This window comes from Colias eurytheme, chromosome 18, assembly GCF_061535395.1.
Source record: "Colias eurytheme isolate Ceu_HAF_F1 chromosome 18, ilColEury1 Martin Lab GWU primary, whole genome shotgun sequence".
In the NCBI taxonomy this organism is placed as follows: domain Eukaryota; kingdom Metazoa; phylum Arthropoda; class Insecta; order Lepidoptera; family Pieridae; genus Colias; species Colias eurytheme.
The window spans coordinates 5,710,098-5,731,997 of NC_142997.1; the positions used below are offsets into that span (position 1 = coordinate 5,710,098).

The window sequence follows — 21,900 nt, forward strand, 5'->3', positions numbered from 1 at the left end:
TACATATTATATCCAATAAATGGATGGACCAATTTTGATAAAATATTATGTCTTATTGTACTTTACACGTCATGTCTTTCATTAGATACGTCACTTGAGTATATTTGATAAAATTTATTTATTTATTCCCACTTTAACCCCTATATCAAATAAATTGATGAACCAATTTTGATATAATTTGACTTGTTGTTTCTGACAGGTCGTCTTTTTTCATTTGATATATCACTTGGGTATAACAGACAACATTCGTTTTTTTCATTCCCACTTTTACCCCTCTATATAATAAATGGATGAACCGATTTTGATTAAATACCTATGCCTCATTATACTTCTCACGTCAGGTCATGCCCTTTCATTTGATATGCCACTTAGGTATATTTGACAACTTTTATTGCCACTTTTATCCAATAAATGGATGAACCAATTTTGATAAAATATGTCTTATTGTACTTTACACGTCATGTCTTTCATTAGATACGTCACTTGAGTATATTTGATAAAATTCATTTATTTATTCCCACTTTTACCCCTATATCAAATAAATGGATGAACCGATTTTGATAAAATTTGAGTAATTGTTTCTGACATGTCGTCTATTTTCATTTGATATATCACTTGGGTATAACCTACATTAACAACCTACATTAACAACTAACATGCGTTTTTTTCACCCCTATATAATATAATAAACAACTAATGTAACAAAAAAACGCATCTAATTCGTATTACCCGTTAGCGAGCTACGGTGGCACAGACAGACACGCAATACACACATAGCGGTCATAACACCCCTCTTTTTGCGTCGGGGGTTAAAAATATAATACCTACGACATAATTTCAAAGACCTTTTATATAGAAAATTTACCTAGAAGTAACCATAATGCTATTTGTGCAGGTTTTAGACTTATGAGCAAAAATCTAAATAAAGGTCCTTTGACCCCCCCTACTACCCCCTCAGCATAACCACCCCCCCCCACGCTTGGGGACTTTCGATATGATCATCTGGACATGTCAAGGAATAACTTTAGCGTATAATTTACGTAATAAAGTAATTCATGTATAGAATGCCTTAGCAAATGTTCGCTGTGATTACTTAAATGGTCATAACTTTTTTATTTATGAACCGATTGACATGAAATAAACACTAAATGTTAAATGAAGCTTACCACAATATATTAGTGAAAACCGCATCTAAATCGGATAAGCCGTTTCTGAGATTAGCGTGTTCAAACATACAGACAAACAGACAAACCGACAAACAGACAAACAGACAAAAAATTTTTTAACAACAGTTTTGGGTTTGGGATCGATTCAGTAATAACCCCTTCTAATTTTTTTTTACATATTTTCATTGTACAGACACCACTTTTCTAGAATTTTATTATACAGGGTGTCCCGTAAGTAGTGGACCAACGGGTTATAGGGAGTAGAGGAACTTATTATCTAACAAAAATAATAAAATTTATGGTCCTAGACCATAAAGTTTTTGATTTATGTTTTATTTTCAAAATTTGATAAAAATATCATCCACATAAGCTTAATATGAACTTCTACCATTTCTGTTTTTATTTTATTCTTATTTTTTTGTTCAAGGTTATTAAGAATACATAAGTCTTCCTAATTAAAATGATACTCAAGCATAATTAAGAACAACAAGAAAATTAGACCAAAAATAGAGCAAAATTTTACGTTTTAAAGTTTACGGACTGAAGTTTGAACAAAGCTGGTGTAAAAAAAATGTATGGTAAGCCTGTGGAACTTTATTTTAAAAACTTCTACATCTCATGCAAATTACAAAAAGGTATAATTATGTGGTATAAAGTATTTAAAAAAATGTTAAATTGGCGTACAACATTCAAATTAGAAATTATCAGGTAGTCAACTCATTAAGTTATTCCGAGAATTATTGCATTTGTGGGCGCGCGCTGGAATTCTTTTGTATTGTTTCTGGCCAATCATAGACGATACTTGAACCCACTATTATTTTCTTTGACTTTCAACTATTTCAGTGACTTGCTTATAGCTCGGAACTACACGCGTGTTTAGCTTGATCCCGTCATTACGATATTATTCTTTGTTGAAGTACGCTTGAATTTGGATGTTGTTCGACTTTGGTTTTTTGAAGGAAAATGCTTAATACATACACTCCACGTGAATATGCAGAAAAATGTTTGATGTAACAATGAAATACTCGACAAGCAGCACGTGTTTATCGTGAGCGTTATCCCTATCGGGATTGCTATCCTGATCACCGATTTTTTCTCAGAGTAAATAACGCATACCACGAAGGTCGTATTCCTGGAATTGGAAATCGAGTAGGAAGGCCTAGATCAGTCGATGATCGTCTAATATTGACAGAAGTAGAAGAAGATCCTTCAACCAGTACTCGCGGTATTGCTAGACGCACTGGTGTACCAAGAAGTACAGTGCATCGCATATTTAAGGGAAGTAATCTACACCCGTGTCATGTACACCAAGTGAGCAAGCATTGATACCAGGTGATTATCAATGACGAATTAATGTTTGTCAAGAGATGTTTCGTCGATGCTGACAGGATCAACATTTTTTTAACTCAATAATTTTTTTAACATTTCTGCATATTGACGTGGAGTGTATGTATGTATTAGGCAATTTTCTTCAAAAAACTAAAGTCGAACAATATCCACATCACAAGCAAAATCAGTGTCCAATTCAAGCATACTTCAACAAAGTATAATATCGTAATGACGGGATCAAGCTAGTTCCGAGCTATAAGCAAGTCACTGAAATAGTTGAAAGTCAAAGAAAATAATAGTGGGTTCAAGTATCGTCTATGATTGGCCAGAAACAATACAAAAGAATTCCAGCGCGCGCCCATAAACGCAATAATTCTCGGAATAACTTAATGAGTTGACTACCTGATAATTTCTAATTTGAATGTTGTACGCCAATTTAACATTTTTTTAAATACTTTATACCACATAATTATACCTTTTTGTAATTTGCATGAGATGTAGAAGTTTTTAAAATAAAGTTCCACAGGGTTACCATACATTTTTTTTACACCAGCTTTGTTCAAACTTCAGTCCGTAAACTTTAAAACGTAAAATTTTGCTCTATTTTTTGGTCTAATTTTCTTGTTGTTGTTAATTATGCTTGAATATCATTTTAATTAGGAAGACTTATGTATTCTTAACAACCTTGAACAAAAAAATAAGAATAAAATAAAAACAGAAATGGTAAAAGTTCATATTAAGCTTATGTGGATGATATTTTTATCAAATTTTGAAAATAAAACATAAATCAAAAACTTTATGGTCTAGGACAATAAATTTTATTATTTTTGTTAGATAATAAGTTCCTCTACTCCCCATAACCCGTTGGTCCACTACTTACGGGACACCCTGTATGTATTGATATTGATGATGATAAGCACATTCATTCTATAAAACTAAAATTTAAAATCAATATTATATTCTGATTTAATAATTAATCTTTTTTTCGATCGACTATCGATCCAGCCCCATGTTAAGCAATCATATTAACTATATTTTCTTATACAGAGTGACGTTCGAGAATGTTCTACGGAAACAGGAGTTGGGCGAAAATGCGATGGACGAAGACGAACCGCGGAAGGTCATCGTTGTGGAACCTCATGTTCAGCCGAAACGGGGACCGTATCTTTATAATGAGCCTAAAAAGTAAGTACACAATGAAATAACGAACCTAAGAAGTAAGTGGATGGATAAATAATTATTTATTAATTAACTTTTACTGTACCGCACCATTTAACATTAAAATATAATAAATATAAGTAGTATAATTGTTGCATGTTGTGTTCGCTCTTAGAAGGCCGTCCAACTAAAAGTCACAACCCAACCAACAAATCGTTGCTCTATAGAAGGGATAAGAACGTTTCAGAGGTGCTAACTGGTAGTTCTATAAGGGTGATAAGAACGTTGTATAAACCCCAAAGTGGCGCATTTATAAAGCCATTTGGTGGTATTGTGTTGCTGTAGCAGCAACTCAGATGCCAATTGGACCTATAGAAGAGTACACTTATAGAATCGCGATGCTGTTATAGAGCGAAGTAGTGATATAAAAGGAACCGCGATGCTGTTACAGCGCGAAGTTGTGTTTTAAGGCGCTGACTCCACGAGCGAGAGAATCGCGACGAGTCCGCCCTTATATCGTCGGATAATCTCCACGAACGAGCGATAATTCCGCCGCGTATCGTCACGAGTCGTAACGGAATCGCAGCGTTTCCGCGGCGACTCGTAACGGTATCACCACGTTTCCTTGAAGAGAACTACGAGAAGACCAGAGGCAATGCTGAAATGACGCTGCGTTTGACAGCGGGCCCGCCGCGCGCTCGTCGCTAGCCCGCCGCGACCAGCAGCGGGCTAGCGACGAGCGCGAACGATGTAATGACGTTTCACACGCTCATTGCCACTCGTCGCATCGCGGCGATAATATCGCCGTGTGGAGACGGTTCCATAGAGAGTGTATAGAAATACGTGGCACGACGATAATATCGCCGCGATTCTCTCGCTCGTGGAGTCAGCCCCTAAGAGTAACCGCAAATCTTTTGTAGCACGAAGTTGCGATGTACAAGTCACTGCGACGCTATAATTATAATACAAAATGGTAAATCGTGTACCAATTGATAATACGAGCAAATGACTATAGGAACCATCATCGTGGTGTCGAGTATTAATTTTTGTTACACTGTTAATTATGTTAGATACATAAACTGACTTGTGAATGAAATTTTACTGATAGATTATATGCATAATTACGCTGTTTTTTTCATGCCCCCCTCGAATTATTGAGTTTTAAGTAATTAAAAAACTAATTTTACACCAAATTGCTGTATAGGATGCCAAATAGCAACTCCGTGGCTATTATACGTCCGCAAACGAACGTAGTTTTGACAACTGTCATGCCATATACTGGATTAAATTAGTAGGGTTCCCTGATGTAAATAGAAAACCCATAACATGTTTTATTTTGTATTTTCTAGTGTAAATTCCGATTTTTAGATTCCGATCCCGGAGTGTCAAGCACAACACTAGTGTCTGAATGGTCTGCTTCTGAATTATCACAAACCACATGATGGCTGTTACAACTTGGTTTTGTTGATAGGATGTAACAGATTGTACGGAATCATTGTCCGTATTCGAAGCCTCACCTTGAATTTGTCAGGTGTCAATCGTTACTGAAGCTGCGATTTTTTTTAATTCATTCAATCCATGATTATTAAATAGAACCCTTCATTTATTTACGAGACGGTGCTGACAATATGGCAGGTTTTTGTTGTTTTAAAGTGAAAGAAACTCTCTTATAGGCCGTATATCTCTCGTAAGTGTCGCATTTTACTACATTAATACGCCGTTTTTGTTACATAACAGAGTTATTAACTCTTTTATACAGTAAATCAGTCCTATAACTCTGACCACTCAGCTATTAAACCACTGCGTTATAATGGGCAGAAAAACACTAATATAATTCAATTAGGTTACAAAGAAGTGATATAAAACTCGGATATATCACCTAATTGCTGTATTATGGAGTTTCAGCAACCATGAAGATTCACAGTGCTATAATAGTAATAAGGAAAACCATTACAACACTAAATTGTCCTATTGTAGATTTTTTTACGCCTCTATAGGCATGGGACTATAAAGGTTACCCTAGAATCGTTTATTGCACTAATTTGCTGTAAAAAAGAGACCACCAGCGCTGTTATGTGATAATATCGTCCTGTTATTGCTGTACCAAAATCTGGATAAGAGCTGCTCTATAAACGCCGTATAAAATAGTGATATAAACGTTTACATCACCTTGTTATGGGACAAATTTGCTGTGTATGATTATAGAGCAAAATCATCTCATTAAACGCTATTATACAACAAGCTTGTCACCGCGACACTGTTATACGTCATTTAAAAAGCTTTTTAGTGATGTAAGTTATTGTTATAGGACATCTTTGCTGGTTGGGAAAGATTATGATTGTATTTTCACTATTTCTTAATGTTGGAACGTCCAGTTAGCGGACCAAATAAAAAAAGAAAAAAAAAAACTAAAACACGCTTCTAAGATAAACGCTTCTTATTATTGTATCGTTACGATCCTCGATACGTGTACCTTCGAAGTTTGAATTAAATCTGTCCAGTATAAGTAGGTCCAAATTGATTCTAAGAGTCGGTTACATACAAACATATAAATACAGGTAAAGCTAATATGAACGTGTTAAAAAAATAAACGCACGCACACGCAAAAATTCGTCTTCTTAAAATTTCTTCATGAGGTACTTATGATAAAAACAGTAGTAATAAAACACGTATTATGTAATTTTGTATGCATGTACTTACGAGTACATAATATTGACATTTGTTATGGTGTATAAATGGCTTTAATATTCATTATATGCCCCAAATTAACACCCAAATAGCAATGACACCATGCATGCATGTATTTTAAACGATGATGCATTGCATAACAATACAACAATACATTGATGAAATATTAAAATTCTATGCACATTTAATTTTATTATGTTTTTTTATAATCGTTTTTTATTGTTGAATTTCAATGTCCTGATTGTTAACAAATGTGGTACTTCATCAGAATGTAGAGATATATATTTTAATTAGCTGTGCCGCGCGGTTTCACCCGCATTGCTCCGCCCCTGTTGGTCTTAGCGTGATTGTATATTAGCCTATAACCTTCCTCGATAAATGGGCTATCTAAAACGGAAAGAATTTTTCATATCGTGCCAGTAGTTCCTGAGATTAGCGCGTTCAAACAAACAAACTCATACGCTGTGGACAAAAGTACATTCTTCAATATGTGCAAAGAATTAGTATCGCGTTTATTGATTACTAGCTTTCGCTTTGTCTAAAACCTAAAAAAAATACATACTTAAACCTTCCTTTTGAATCACTATCAATTAAAAACACCGCATCAAAATCCGATATAAGCATACATATGGACATAAGGGCATAGGGACAGAGAAAACAACTTTGTTTTATACTATGTAGTGATAGTGAATTAGTGACTAAAGCATATATCAATTTGCAGGAACAACATTTTATTTACTCCAACGCAAGTGGAGGCAATTCGTTCAGGAATGCAACCGGGACTTACATTAGTAGTTGGACCTCCGGGAACAGGTATGTTTTTTAAGTTTTATTTATAGAAAGAAAAAATTAGTAGTTTTATACGATTCGAAAAAGTAGGAGAAAAACAAGGAAAGTCCGTAGATAGAAGACCTTGGAATTATTATAAGTGAACTTTAAATAACAGTACCAGTCTTTAAATTTATGAATTTAAATTTATCTTCTCTATTTTTTAACTTGAAAAATTATGCTTTACATTAATAATACTTTTACTAATTCCATTGTAAATCAAATTGTGTTGGGCAAAGTTTTAATGTGTTTTGAATTGAATTATAAATGTTTCTATCAGAAATGAGTACATAATATTTAAAAATAATAGTCGATCTTACGTAATTTGTGCGTAGTAACAATATGGAAAAAGATAAAACGCGGTAATGTGGTCAATGCACCGCAATTAATAATTTTAACTGCAATATTATAAACAAATGAATATGTTATTTTTAGTATTGTACATGAGTAATCATTATTTAATTAACTTTACCTATGTTTCTAATGATTCGAATAAAGCTCCTGTATCATAGAGAGATATCGGGTAATTGTTCATTAGAATAAAATTATTTCAGTGTAAATATAAATCTATCGTGAAACAATATCTCTTAACAGCTAAAGTGGTCTATTATAGAACAGTAGTTAAATTGTTTTACGATTCATTGAAAGCGAACAACGCTTTGCTAAAATAGATCGGTCTTGAATTAGAACTGCTATTGAATATTTACGTTAGTTAACGGATATTCACGAATTGTTTGCTTTATGAACTATGTATTATTTACATTTGCATTGCGCGAAAGTTTTAAGTGTAGTTTTTGAATAATACAATGTCGTAATGTAAATATCTTGCATATTTTGCCTCAAGACAATACTACTTTGTTTCTAAACGATTTTTAAAAATTACTGTGATATCTGTTACATAATTAATTGGTTAAATTTGTTGTAAATTTATTCAATTGACCGATTTTTCTTCGCTGGCAAGTAGGTGCTCTAGCAGACAAAGATGTTCCTTGTCTTAGGCTCCATTGGCTACTGTACCTGCACATTATAATATCACGGACGAAAATTCAAATTATATTTTTACCACATAGTATTATAGTAGTACAGAACAATCGTGTTGTTCACATTCTATACTAAATGTATCAATCAAGACGTTTTTGCACATATCCCAATTCACATCGTGCACATTCCACCTATTTACTTCGGGATTTACTCTTAATAGGTAAAACGGACGTAGCAGTACAGATAATATCGAACCTGTACCACAACTTCCCCTGGCAACGCACGCTAGTGGTGACTCACAGCAACCAAGCGCTCAACCAGCTGTTCGAGAAAGTGGCCGAATTAGACGTAGACGAGAGACACTTGTTGCGTCTCGGTCATGGAGAAGAAGAACTACAGACTGACAAGGACTTCTCGAGGTAAGGAACGATCGTGCGAAGCAATCAATCAACCAATCTAAAAGTTGATCGATAACAAACAACTAACCAACCGATCCAACTATCAATCAATCAATCAATCAATCGACCGATCAATCGAATATTAGAAATGTGTTGATTTGTATAAAGTGCGGTTATACTATAAAAATGTTAAAGTAGGAAGGACTGTTATTAATATACAATACCTATTTTAGAAAATAAAAGCGAGCTTAGGCAATGAAAATGATTTAAAATGATGAATGGTAACGATTCAAATATTTACGTTTGTGTGACACTACTCTTGCAAAGAAGGAGGCTTAGGAATCTTAAAACAAAGAAGTCATTTCTCAAAAACGTGGATATAAATAATTGCATTTAAAAACAGTATTTCTTTGTCTTTTAATTACCAACTTTGCGGTTACTCATGCATAGTTAATACAGCCGTTATCAAAGTAAATACTTTTTCATGACATGATTCTTTTTGTGCAAGCAATTTTTATTTGATGAACCGATTATATCTATACAGAAGACAATGATGAATGAACACTATGAGTACTAAATATGTCTAGCTGTGTCGACCTTTTTAGTCATGCTTATGATTTTATTTAGCCATGACCATTTTGCATCGTAGATTGACCTCTTTCGGTATGCTATATTGCGTCATCTTTGCTGATTGTTATCTATTTAGGAAGTTCATACAAGGCAATGAGGAAAACGCTTAGCTAAAATATTTTTTGCAAGTCATTTACCGAAGAGAATTTTTGATATGGAGACTACGATATAGTAATTTTTTACAGGAAAAAAATAGGTCGATGAAAAGAATATGCAAATCATTGTATTGCGTAGGTATTCTGTTTTAAGAAGTGATGACCATTAATTAAAGCCTTTTGTATGATACTTTATTGCATCATTATGAATAAGATATATCCCTACTAATCCCTACTATATAATACTAGCGGTACGCCCCGGCTTCGCCCGTGGCACATGTTTACGTTTTCTCTACATAAGAACCATCCTCGTACTTCAAGGAATATAATAAAAAAAGAATTATCGAAATCGGTTCAGCCGTTCTCGAGTTATGCGCTTACCAACACATTTTGCGATTCATTTTTATATATAAGATTATAAATGCGAAAGTAACTCTGTCTGTCTGTCTTTCTGTTATGCTTTCCCGCTTAGAACCTCTCAACCGATTTTGATGAAATTTGGAACAGACAATCTTTAGACCCTGAGAAAGAACATATAGGCTACCTTTTATCAAAACACCACGCGGGCGAAGCCGCGGGCGGAAGCTAGTCTCTTATAAATTTTGAAGTAATAGATATCAAACTCAAACATTCATTTTATTCAATAAGACTTCTTCTAGAAGCAGTTTTGAATCGTCATAACAGTTTTAACGTTTACCACCGATTCGGAAAGCAGTATCTATGGAGAAGAACCGGCAAGAGACGCCATAGTTGCTCTTTTATCTAGCACTTGGTTTTTTGTCATATATTACATTCCGCAAATTTTCTGTATGTTTATATGAGTCACTCATTAAAAAAGAACACTATTTCCGAAAATTTGCAACAACCATCGATATGTAAAGTTCATTTACATTTGCACTCAGTACTTAATATAGACTCATAGCTTTAATGTATTGCGTCATGAACCCAGAACGAAAATTAATATGATATTGTTTCATGCCATTCAATATCGGTGTGACAAACGCTAATTTGGGTGAATGACACCTAATTCGGTTTGCTGTAGACATTGACATTTCCTAGTTTAGATCACATTACATTTTATTGAATCTACAATATCTAAGACACACATATGTGTATCACAACCCATACAGAACTCTTCCTCGGATATTCCTCGTATTCCGCATAACAATGCATGAAATTTCTACTTCTACAGAAGTTGACAACACATTTCTGTATGAACGGTCATAGATAATAATTTGGAATTATTAAGGACTAATTACCTCGGCTGACGTAGTCCTATCTTATTGTCCGTTTTATGTTTCTATCTCTCCATAATAAACTTCCTTGGGCCATAATAAAAACGTAAAAAAGGAAATATTCTAATTGGTAAAGCCATTCTCGGATTATACTCTTCATTTTTTTTATACGTATAGATTGATATCGAATGGTTGAGGGTAAATTCCTTTTGTACAATCAGTTTTCAAGTCCACCTTTTATTGTCGTATCGGTTAGAAGTTTGAGCAAGATTTTGTTTTTGACACTATCTCCACACCTATAGATACGGGCGAGTGAACTACGTGCTAGCCAAGCGTCTAGAACTACTGGGCCAAGTGGCTCGACTCCAGAACACGCTAGAAGCGGGCGGTGAGGCGGGCGCCACGTGCGAACTTGCGCACCACTTCCACGTGTACCATGTACGACCCAGGTGGCAGGCGTTCTTGAGGACTTGCCGTACTCAGGTATAAATGGAATGTTATAATATTTATTATTGAAGGTTTCAGTGATATTACATGAACAGGAAGGTCACCAATATGAATAAAAAAGAGAAGGAATTATTGGGCGGACTTTTCACTTCGTAGTGATGATTCGAGTGATCCAGTCAACCAGGTTATTTTTTTAATGTTGAGATTGATTAGAAAAGTTCAAAACTTATTGTCTTTTTTGTCTTATCTATGTTGTCTCTTTTATCGCTTCATTATGCTTGTTGTCAAAACTCATAACAGCTCGATTGTAATTTCTAAAGTTATGAATATTCAATATTGATTCTTCATTGTAAAATTTAAATAAAACACCTACTGTTTCATAACAATTTTATTGATAAACTCTTTTCTTACAGCCGAAATCAATCGAAACCATTAGTAAAGAATTCCCATTCCATGAATTCTTCGACGATGCTCCCAAGCCTTTATTCCCTGGAAAATCCTATGAAGAGGACATGGAAATCGCTGAAAGTTGTTATAGGTAAGTAATTAGGATACCTGCGATTTCAAAGAAATGATTTTTATCAAACTTTTTATATTTGCGACCATATTTTTACCCACTGTTACTCGTTGCCTAATATTTTTTTTTGTTCAATCTTTTTAAATTAATGTTAACACTGCAATTTTAAAAACTGGAAATTTTATCAATATTGAATTACCAAAATTTGGTACTTTTAAATTTGTAATATCTTACTGCTAAACTTCCGTTCAAAAATTTATACCTGGTACGCCTATTGCCAAAATCCAATTTCAATCATTTGCTTTTTCCCCAGGTACATAGACCATATATTCGAAGAACTAGAAGAGTTCCGAGCGTTCGAGCTTCTACGTTCTGGTCTGGACAGATCCAAGTACTTACTCGTAAAGGAAGCTAAGATCATCGCCATGACGTGCACACATGCTGCCTTGAAACGATCTGAACTTGTGCAAATGGGTATGTATTATATGTCATTATGAGTGTTTTGTGTTTGTGGGTATATATTTTGGAGATAAGTGGTAAAAATAGGGAAGTGCTATCCTTTATGTTCTAATTAAATAATAATATAATAAAATTAATGTATTTTTATATTTATAGTGGAATAATAACAGTTATGAACATTTTAAAGGTATATTTAATAGCAATAGAATAAATGGTCATCATTGTCATTCAAATATTCTGTTAAATGTATATGTTTAAGTAATTACGTCGCGTCGTCCCTGTCAAATTCTGAACGGTGAACCCGTTAATAAAACATTGATATGTTTAGTATTCAAAGTAGTTAGTAGGCCAAGTTATCCGCCAAACAATTCAAATTAGCTATTGTATCCACAAAAAAGGACAATGAGTGATGTTGTATATGAGTTTGACACCAAAAATAAAGCTGATTTGACTGCTAAATTTCGTTTGTTCCAAAAATTTTTAGAAGTAATTATTATTTAATGTAGATTTGCAAATGTAAGTCTGATAACTCGCAAGGAATAAATCCTACTTCATCACACTACAATAAAACGACGATAATAGAGTAAGAAATAATGGTGAATCCCTTTTGAATTTTTTAGTTTTTGTCAAAATTGTTACATAATATATCGTAACTATAAAAAATATACCGACAAATCGAAATCTTTGTATCTATCCAGGATTCAAATACGACAATATCCTCATGGAGGAGTCAGCTCAAATTCTGGAGATAGAGACGTTCATACCGCTGCTGCTGCAGAACCCCCAGGACGGTAGATCTCGGCTGAAGCGCTGGATCATGATCGGTGACCATCACCAACTGCCTCCAGTGGTCAAGAATATGGCCTTCCAGAAGTATTGTAATATGGAACAGAGCCTGTTTACAAGGATGGTTAGGCTCGGAGTACCATATGTGGAGTTGGACGCACAGGGACGTGCGAGGCCTTCGTAAGTATATAGAATTTTGAACTCTAATGCTAATTTGTGGTAATATGTCCGCTTGATAATTTATTAGTCGATTCAATAATAATTTAAACAAGGACACAGAATATACATGTATTATTTAAATTTAATTTTATATTACTTTCTTTTTCCTTGTAACTATTTTTTAACATTTTTGTAAATAAATAAATAAAAATCGAATTTATTTACTTATTTGCATCAATAAATAAACCTAAAGATGGCACAATTTATATTAAAACGCTATAAAATACTACCACCCATATATTCTTAAAAACTTTCACGCTTATAACACGTGTAGACTAGTAAGTAAATACATTTTTATCTGCTTGTTTACACGTGAGAATTGATTATACAATACGAGGAAAATAAAGTGTTTCGCTGAAAGAATTTTGGTTTCTTGGAAAGATGAATCTGTAAATAGATCTTGCCAAGGCGGTGACGTCAGGCCACAGCTCGAGCACATGTAGATTTTGAACATCTGAAATACATAAAAAATTGTAATATAATTTATAGCCCGTCCTGAGTAATTAAATCAGTGATGTGAACTAAAATTCATAAATTAAGTACCTATATTTGATTCGCAGAACATATTCTTACATATTCTTATTGAACATAATTATTTACTTTGCGTATTCGGTACTGAATCCATTCTAAAATTAGAAAAAAAACTAACTGACGAAAACACGTTTCAATGTTTACAATGTTGTAACTATATAATCTATAGTTACAACGTTGTAAACATTGTAAACATTCTATAGTATAGAATTTGGTCTAATGATAACAATATCGTATCGATGGAACGTAATCTTTAAATTTTCGATTTATTACTTTAATTAGGGTCGATTTCACACCTTTCTCATCTTCTGTTTGCCTTTTATCTGTCACTAAAAATGACGTATAACGTTTGATAATTAACGTCAAACTGTGTCAAATACACTATCAGGGCCTCAGAGCAATAAACCTATAGAGTACTTGTATCGAGCGTATACAATTTACATATATTTGTTTCTCTCTATCTAAAGAAAACGTCGTATGAAAGAATGAGATAGCTATAGACTACAAGCTACGCTTCAACATAGTCATGGCACCATTTTTACTATAGGTACGTATTTAGATAGATAGAAGGTGATAGTGATGGGATGTGCTTCAATCGATAAAATCGTGAATGCATTTTGCATTTACGGTTTCGTGAAATAATAAATAATAAAAATAAACAAAATTAATCATTAATTTCAGTTGAATACATTATTTGTTTAATCCTACGAATATAATAAATGCGAAATTATGCGAGAATGGATAACTTTCTCTTTCACTGCTGAACCGATTACAATGAAATTTTGTACATACACACATAGGATAGGTTTTATACCGGAAATCCCACGTGAACGGGAACTGTGCGGGATTTTCTTTAAAAACGCGGGCGGAAAGCTAGTATATTTTAAAATAAATTTTAAAACTTGAAATGTAACTAATTTAAAATAATGATGATAAAGTTAAAGAAGTGAGGAGAAAGACACAGTCAGCATGAATTTTAACAAGTTCATAAAAGGACAGTCTAAGAAAACATTTTCCTTACATCCTACTAATAAAGCGAAAGTTTGTGAGGATGGATGTTTGTTACTCTTTCACGCGAATACTACTAAACCGATTACAATGAAATTTGGAAAAATTACTTTTGATCCCGTAAATCCCACAGGAATGGGAACTATGCGGGTTTTTCTTTGAAAACGCATGTATATTAAGTATGTATTTCAATAGTAGTTTCTCATCTATGAGAACTGTCATTTAATCAACCGTTTAATTTTCACATAGTTACACATTTAAAGTAAATGTGTAAAAAAATTTCCAAATAAAAATTCACTCACACACAAATGTATTTATTATCTAAAGGAACAAAAAAAAACGTAAGCGTAAGATTGCACAATTCTTCTAGAGTATCCATCTTGATAAGCAGGCTCGAAATGCAGCAAACACAATCTAGCAAATTTCGACGGCGTCCAAGATTGGACGCGTGCAAGCGTGTAGATACACGTCTCATGTTTTATACCCATTTTTTATTTAGCTCTGGAAATCTAAAACAAAATGAATTTATTAATAATTTAAAAGAGAAACAACAAACTAAACAGATAAGTCAAATAAAACAACCACGTGGTATTTTTTATTTTCCTGCTGTAGAAAATTTACATCTATTATTTGCAACAACAACTACATATAAATCTGATATAAGAAACAAAATAAATAAATCAACGTTAATATGAAATAGATTTTTTGTCATAAATCGATAATATACGCTAGATGTGTTACAACACTACGGTGGTAAACAAAATGCCAAACGTGATAATATTGTGACATTTTTTAAAAATTATTTAATTCTTTTGTATTCCACAACCCCATAAAGTGGGTAAATGTTACAGTTACAACATAAACTTATAAAAAAGCGCTTGATAAAACCTTCAAATAGGGTTAGAACATAAATATTTATCAATTTGCTGAAAATCACTTACCAATGGAAAGATATTTTTTCATTGTTTTCATCCAAAACTCCCATTCGACTAGTAATAGCCGGTAGCTAAACATACAATAGTCATTTTAGCACACTGACAAATAAAAAGAAACACTATACACTTTATATTTTCTAAATATTTCGTTAAAAACACTTGACGCACTGAGCCCACCAGCTGGTTGGAAAACAAACTGACTGCCGGCGCGCTACGTTTGAAGACAGTGCAGATACTCTATCGCTATCTCAATCTGACTTATGCTGTTATTGACTAAGAGTAAGTAGATTAGAAAATATGTATTTTGTTCTGTCTCAATATAAGAACTCTATAGGTTTATTCCTCTGAGATCAGGGCCAAGAAGCTTATATCTAATACACTGGAGATTTCAGTATGAACATTAACTTGTAACAAGAAAATATGACCTTGAATGACGCCTGTATGTTTTTTTATCCCTTTCACACCCACTTGCCAAGTTAGGTGTGGGTGTGTTAGGTAAAAATAGGAGGGATTGATCAGGGCCATTCGAATTAATAGTTCCGAAATTTGTCAGTATATGCAACCTATACCGCTGGCGGTACCGCGCGCTCGGCGACCTGTCGCACGTGTGCAACCTGCCCGAGTACCGCGCGGCCAACGCGGGCCTGCGGTACGACTTCCAGCTCGTCAACGTGGAGGACTTCAACGGGGCGGGCGAGACTGAGCCCAGCCCGTACTTCTATCAGGTATAAAAGTGACAAAATAATGATTTGGTATAGTATTTGCAGGAGTAATAGAATGTCTCGTTCTAGTAGGCTAGAACGAGACATTTTACATGACATAGAAGGCTGATCCGAGGCGGACCTACTTGTCCTTAAAAGAAAATCGATCAATGAAGTACATGCCTTACCTTTCACACAATATTTGCAACTTGCACCATTGGTGGTACCGCGCTAAAAAAACTAGTAAAAATAACCAAACTGTTTCAGAGCTAGAAAAAAATATTATACTTTCTTTCCAGAATTTAGCAGAAGCTGAATATGTAGTTGCAGTGTTTATGTACATGAGGCTTATTGGATGGCCAGCGGAGAAAATTTCGATTCTTACAACCTATAATGGGCAGAAACATCTCATAAGAGACGTAATTGAAAAGCGTTGCGCAGATAATCCACTCATTGGAAGACCTCATAAGGTAATATACTATTTCATGAATGATGAATTTATAAGTATGTTAAGCAGTGTCGTTATGATGAGATTCTAGTGTTATAAAAACACAAGAAATAAAAGAACGGACGAACCACGGACTTAAGTATCTCATTAAATTTATGTTTCTAAATGTTTATTAGGTGACAACCGTAGATAAGTACCAAGGACAGCAAAACGACATCGCTCTCATATCATTAGTGCGCACCAAAGCAGTGGGCCACGTGCGCGACTTGAGACGTCTGATCGTGGCGGCGTCTCGCGCACGACTGGGAATGTACATCTTTGCAAGGGCTAATCTCTTCAAGAACTGCTTTGAATTACAACCTACCTTCAATCAGGTAAATTACCGTTACACATTTATCTTATGATAGTTGAATTATAATTGACAGAAATTAATTTTAATATAATTAATACTGTGTGTATGTTGTGTTATTTTTGAAGTGAAACTTCTTTAGGCGCGTTAACAGAAAAATTTCAAGGTCGCGTCATGACTCATGGCAATACCGTCACGTCATGGAGAGGCGACGATTTTGGTATCTTTTAATCTTGCCAACGTAGTTTCACTTCTGACACGTGTTCTCGTCACATTTTTGGAAATGTTAAAACAGCATTATGCCCTGTTATAAGGGTTGGGATTGTTGCTAATAGTGATTTTATTTGTAGCTAGTGGAGCGGCCGCTAGAACTGGAGCTGGTACCGGGCGAGCGGTACCCGGCGCAGCGGCGAACCGGCGCCACCGTGCCCGACGAGCTAGCATTGCGTGTGCGCGATATGCCGCACATGGCGCGCTACGTGTACGACCTGTACCTTACCGTCGTAAGGGACGCCGCGCCGGTGAGTGCACACATGTTTCTGAGTCAGCGTGTGTGCAATATAGTGCACAGTTGGGCCAAAGGACGCGCAAACATTGTTGCATAGTATAGCATACGTGGGAGATTAAAACAGTAATCGTCCATTCACATAGGTTACAAGCCCTTCATTCTTTACAATGAACACACACATACTCACACACACACACACACACACACAGTTGACGTGAACTAACATATTTGTTTTTAGTTTTAAAAAAATTATAAATTCACACGCCTCGTGTTACATTCCCACGTACGCACACATAATTTCTAACAATAATAACACTCTTGTCTTTGATACCCTACTACGCCCTATAATATACACTAATACACATAGACATCTATAATTCACATTAAGGGTAGTAATCGGGTAGAATTCCCTTCTAGTTATAACCGTTTTTCTTCTTAGATTCCTAATGTACATATCTAAAAAATGTATTTTTGGACTTTAAACCAAAACGCTAAGTCAATATAACGTCAATTATTGTAGTGTTTTTACAGTTTGTTTATGAAATTGAAACGCAGGTCATGGTTGTTTAAAATTCTGATTCCATATTCAAATATTTTTTTAATAATTTTTATACGTACTTTTACTACGGTAGATTCGCGCCGGTCCCCCGATCCCGCCTTGTAAATCACCTAGCAAGGTCGCTAGCCCCCAAGAAGCTTATATCTAATACACTGGAGATTTCAGTATGAACATTAACTTGTAACAAGAAAATATGACCTTGAATGACGCCTGTATGTTTTTTTATCCCTTTCACACCCACTTGCCAAGTTAGGTGTGAAAGGGATAAAAAACATACAGGCGTCATTCAAGGTCATATTTTCTTGTTACAAGTTAATGTTCATACTGAAATCTCCAGTGTATAAGATATAAGTAGTCCAGGAGGAATCGGCGCATGAGTACCGAAAACTATTCCACCTCAATTTTTTTACGTGATCCTCTTCAAATTGCCCTACTGATGATATAAATGCATGTTGCCATGGGGCAACCCGGTGCCATATTGTTTAAACCGAAATTGTTTAAACAATTGCAAGGAATTGTTATTTTTCAACCGGACAAATTTTTTTTATATTTTTTATCGAAATACCAATAAAAAAGGTCCAATTACTTTTCACGATAAAGTTAATATTTTCAAAGATATGAATTTTTTAAGGTTTGAAAAATCTCAAATTTGGGTACTTTCGACCCATGAAAAATATATTTAAAAAAAAAATAATATATAAGTAATATTTTTTTTTCAATTCTCTATACAATAGTTAATAATATTGTTAATAGAGATTTAAGAAAATTTCATTGTTTATATCTGTTTTTTAATTGTTAACTTCGCGCGCTCACAAGTACGCGCCGCTTACCTTTAAGTATCGCCGTCTCTCTCTTACTCATGCGCTGCATCGGCCTCTCTGTGTCTTGAATCATTATTTATCATTTATCTTAAAAACTATCAACTTTATCAAGATTTCTAAAGAGAGCAATCTTATTAATAATTAAATTGTCTACAATTTGTTTCTTATATATTTTTTTCTGAAATCAATTTTTTTAAAGTTATTTAAGCATAAATTGAAACATGTAATTAAAATTACTTTTTTGTCAGTTTATATTACTTTTTTGTTATTGAAACAGCAAGTAAGGTAAAAGACCCAGTTATTGACACTGGCCTAGTTGTTTGACACTCGCAATTTGATTTTAATTAAAAGAATGAAATGTTCTCAAAAAACCAAAGATCTTAAAATTTTTAATTCAAAAATTATATTTATTAATTTATTAGAATTGATTTGTTTTTTTTTTAACTAAAATAAAATTTAAAGTGTCAATAACTAGGTCTTTTACCTTATTAATTACATTGAATAACTTCTTCAAACGAAAGTTATAGATGGAGAAGTATGAAATAATAAAACAAGATTTAAAAATAAGTATTTATTTATTATCAATATTATTTTTATATATTATATTCTTACAGTCTTCTGAATCACAACCACATAGAAGTATGCAACTTATATTATTTGTGAGCGCGCGAAGTTAACAATTAAAAAACAGATATAAACAATGAAATTTTCTTAAATCTCTATTAACAATATTATTAACTATTGTATAGAGAATTGAAAAAAAAATATTACTTATATATTATTTTTTTTTTAAATATATTTTTCATGGGTCGAAAGTACCCAAATTTGAGATTTTTCAAACCTTAAAAAATTCATATCTTTGAAAATATTAACTTTATCGTGAAAAGTAATTGGACCTTTTTTATTGGTATTTCGATAAAAAATATAAAAAAAATTTGTCCGGTTGAAAAATAACAATTCCTTGCAATTGTTTAAACAATTTCGGTTTAAACAATATGGCACCGGGTTGCCCCATGGCAACATGCATTTATATCATCAGTAGGGCAATTTGAAGAGGATCACGTAAAAAAATTGAGGTGGAATAGTTTTCGGTACTCATGCGCCGATTCCTCCTGGACTAAAGCTTCTTGCTAGCCCTTATTAAGGCCTTAATATTCTCATCCTCAGAGACAAGCAGAATGGAGTGCCCCGGGCAGCGCGCGTGCGGCGGCCGCGCACGAGGCGGAGCACCACGTGCCCGCGCACCCGGGGGGCGGGGACTCGGACGACGAGACATTCACACCCACGGAAATCGTTAATGAACTTGATGAAGCCTAGATTTAATTGTCATCTAGTTATACGTGTATTGATTTTGATAATAAAAAAAAAAATATTAATAAACTGTGTTTTTTTATTAAAAAAAATTGGTTATCTGTAAAGTCGGTTTACTGACGATAGTTGAACGTGACAACGTCCGATTGTGCTTCTTTGTCGCTCGTTCCGCGCTCTCGCTGGCACTATGGAACGCCTCAGAGCGAGGTAACGCCGCATGAATCATGTTTTTTCGTGCGTGCAGCCGGCTCTATCGAATTATAAGACGTTGTCACGTCAAAAACACACCTCTGAAGTAGTTACCTCTCAGATCACTATTGATCATGAATTTGAAAAACTTAATTCGACTATCTTGTCTTTGATACTGAAACATTCATTAAAAAAGTATTATTATTATAAATAATCTATTATTTCATTCTCGTTCTAATTAATAAATTCGGGTGTAATATATGTTATCACCTGAATTATAATGTGGTTGTAAAATGGAAGTATCCAATACTTCCACATAATATTACAACCTACTTAAAATCGTTTGAATCGACCTAATAACCTTGAATTCATGACGCTTGAACTATGTACATTGTAATCAACTACTACTACTTAACAAAATATTTAGAAACAAAGCTATTGAGATTATTTTGTTGTATTAACGTTTAGGAACGTTTGAGTCATTTCCTTTTCGCTTGTTTATAAATATTATTTCATATTTTGATTATCAAGGTATTTTTATCACATTTTTTGGATCCGTGACAGCATCGAATCAAATCAATTTAGAAATTTTTTAATAATCCTATTAAAAAAAAAAATTCATCATCAGGTAGGGATATCTCGGAAGAATTAATTCAATGCAGAATTTATTGAATTTAAATACGCATCGCTAAAAATAATGCAGCACGCCTTTGTTCGTGTAAGATGATCTTTATTTAAATGTCTCTAGAACCTGAAATTAAGCACTTGAAATGTTACTTGTACCGATAACTTCTGTGTGTGTTCTAACTTCATCAGTGGGAATGCATATCAACTTTAATTGATATTGACAAATAAAGTAGTTAGTCGGGTGTAAAGATAATTTAACTAGTACTCTTTAATTAATGTTATTATCAATGAAAAATTGTTTGATGTTCAATCGTGTGCTAAAATGGTCTAGGATTGCCGGAAAACGTTCTGCATAATATACCTACCTCATAATATATTTTATACATAAATTACATATAAATTAGGATTAATTTGCTAGGAACCAACGCTGCGTTTAGTACCGAAATGTGAAGCATAGCAAAAGGCTGACTTAATAATATTTTCTTAAAATGTTCATTATCCAGATACCTACTTGACTTTTTACTGGTAAAGATTTTTATTATTCGAAGCTATTGTATTTTTGTGCGAGAACCGATTATTGTGTAAATAAAGATTTTCCAGTTCATTAAATCTGTTACAGTGTGCCGCATCAGGGCCGCATCGCCGATTTTACGAGCATCTTTTGTACGTTTTGAGCTACAAAAACATCTGTTTTATGACTCATGTATCGACCTCCCACGGTCTAGTAAACCCGCAGTAATTATATAATTCGGTGCGGGTAAATTAATAAAACAATAGCAGACACGCGCGAAAATAAATTTGGTTTTCGATGTTATCAAATCAGTACAACCATTAGTTAGAGTTTACGAACGTGACTCGTGCTATATCTGTTTTATTAGTACGAGATTTTAGGATTATCAGTAATTATCTGCTAAACTATAACTTGTGATACAATTTATTTTATGCAAGTGAATTAAGTTTCAAGAAAATAAACAATA

General features: G+C 33.9%; 1 protein-coding gene across 1 annotated transcript in view; it reads left to right on the forward strand.

Annotated features, from left to right (window-relative positions):
- LOC149900652 (RNA helicase aquarius) overlaps window positions 1–20,158 on the forward strand; it is a 58,781-nt gene extending 38,623 nt beyond the window's left edge. The window contains exons 16-27 of the mRNA XM_090112196.1: window positions 3,543–3,680; window positions 7,063–7,154; window positions 8,371–8,569; window positions 10,811–10,991; window positions 11,369–11,493; window positions 11,786–11,946; window positions 12,630–12,897; window positions 15,964–16,135; window positions 16,411–16,581; window positions 16,736–16,933; window positions 17,259–17,429; window positions 19,964–20,158. Coding sequence (XP_089968322.1) covers window positions 3,543–3,680; window positions 7,063–7,154; window positions 8,371–8,569; window positions 10,811–10,991; window positions 11,369–11,493; window positions 11,786–11,946; window positions 12,630–12,897; window positions 15,964–16,135; window positions 16,411–16,581; window positions 16,736–16,933; window positions 17,259–17,429; window positions 19,964–20,113 — 2,026 coding nt within the window. The 3' untranslated portion in view covers window positions 20,114–20,158. The remainder of the gene's footprint in view (window positions 1–3,542; window positions 3,681–7,062; window positions 7,155–8,370; window positions 8,570–10,810; window positions 10,992–11,368; window positions 11,494–11,785; window positions 11,947–12,629; window positions 12,898–15,963; window positions 16,136–16,410; window positions 16,582–16,735; window positions 16,934–17,258; window positions 17,430–19,963) is intronic.
- The last annotated feature ends 1,742 nt before the right edge of the window (window positions 20,159–21,900 follow it).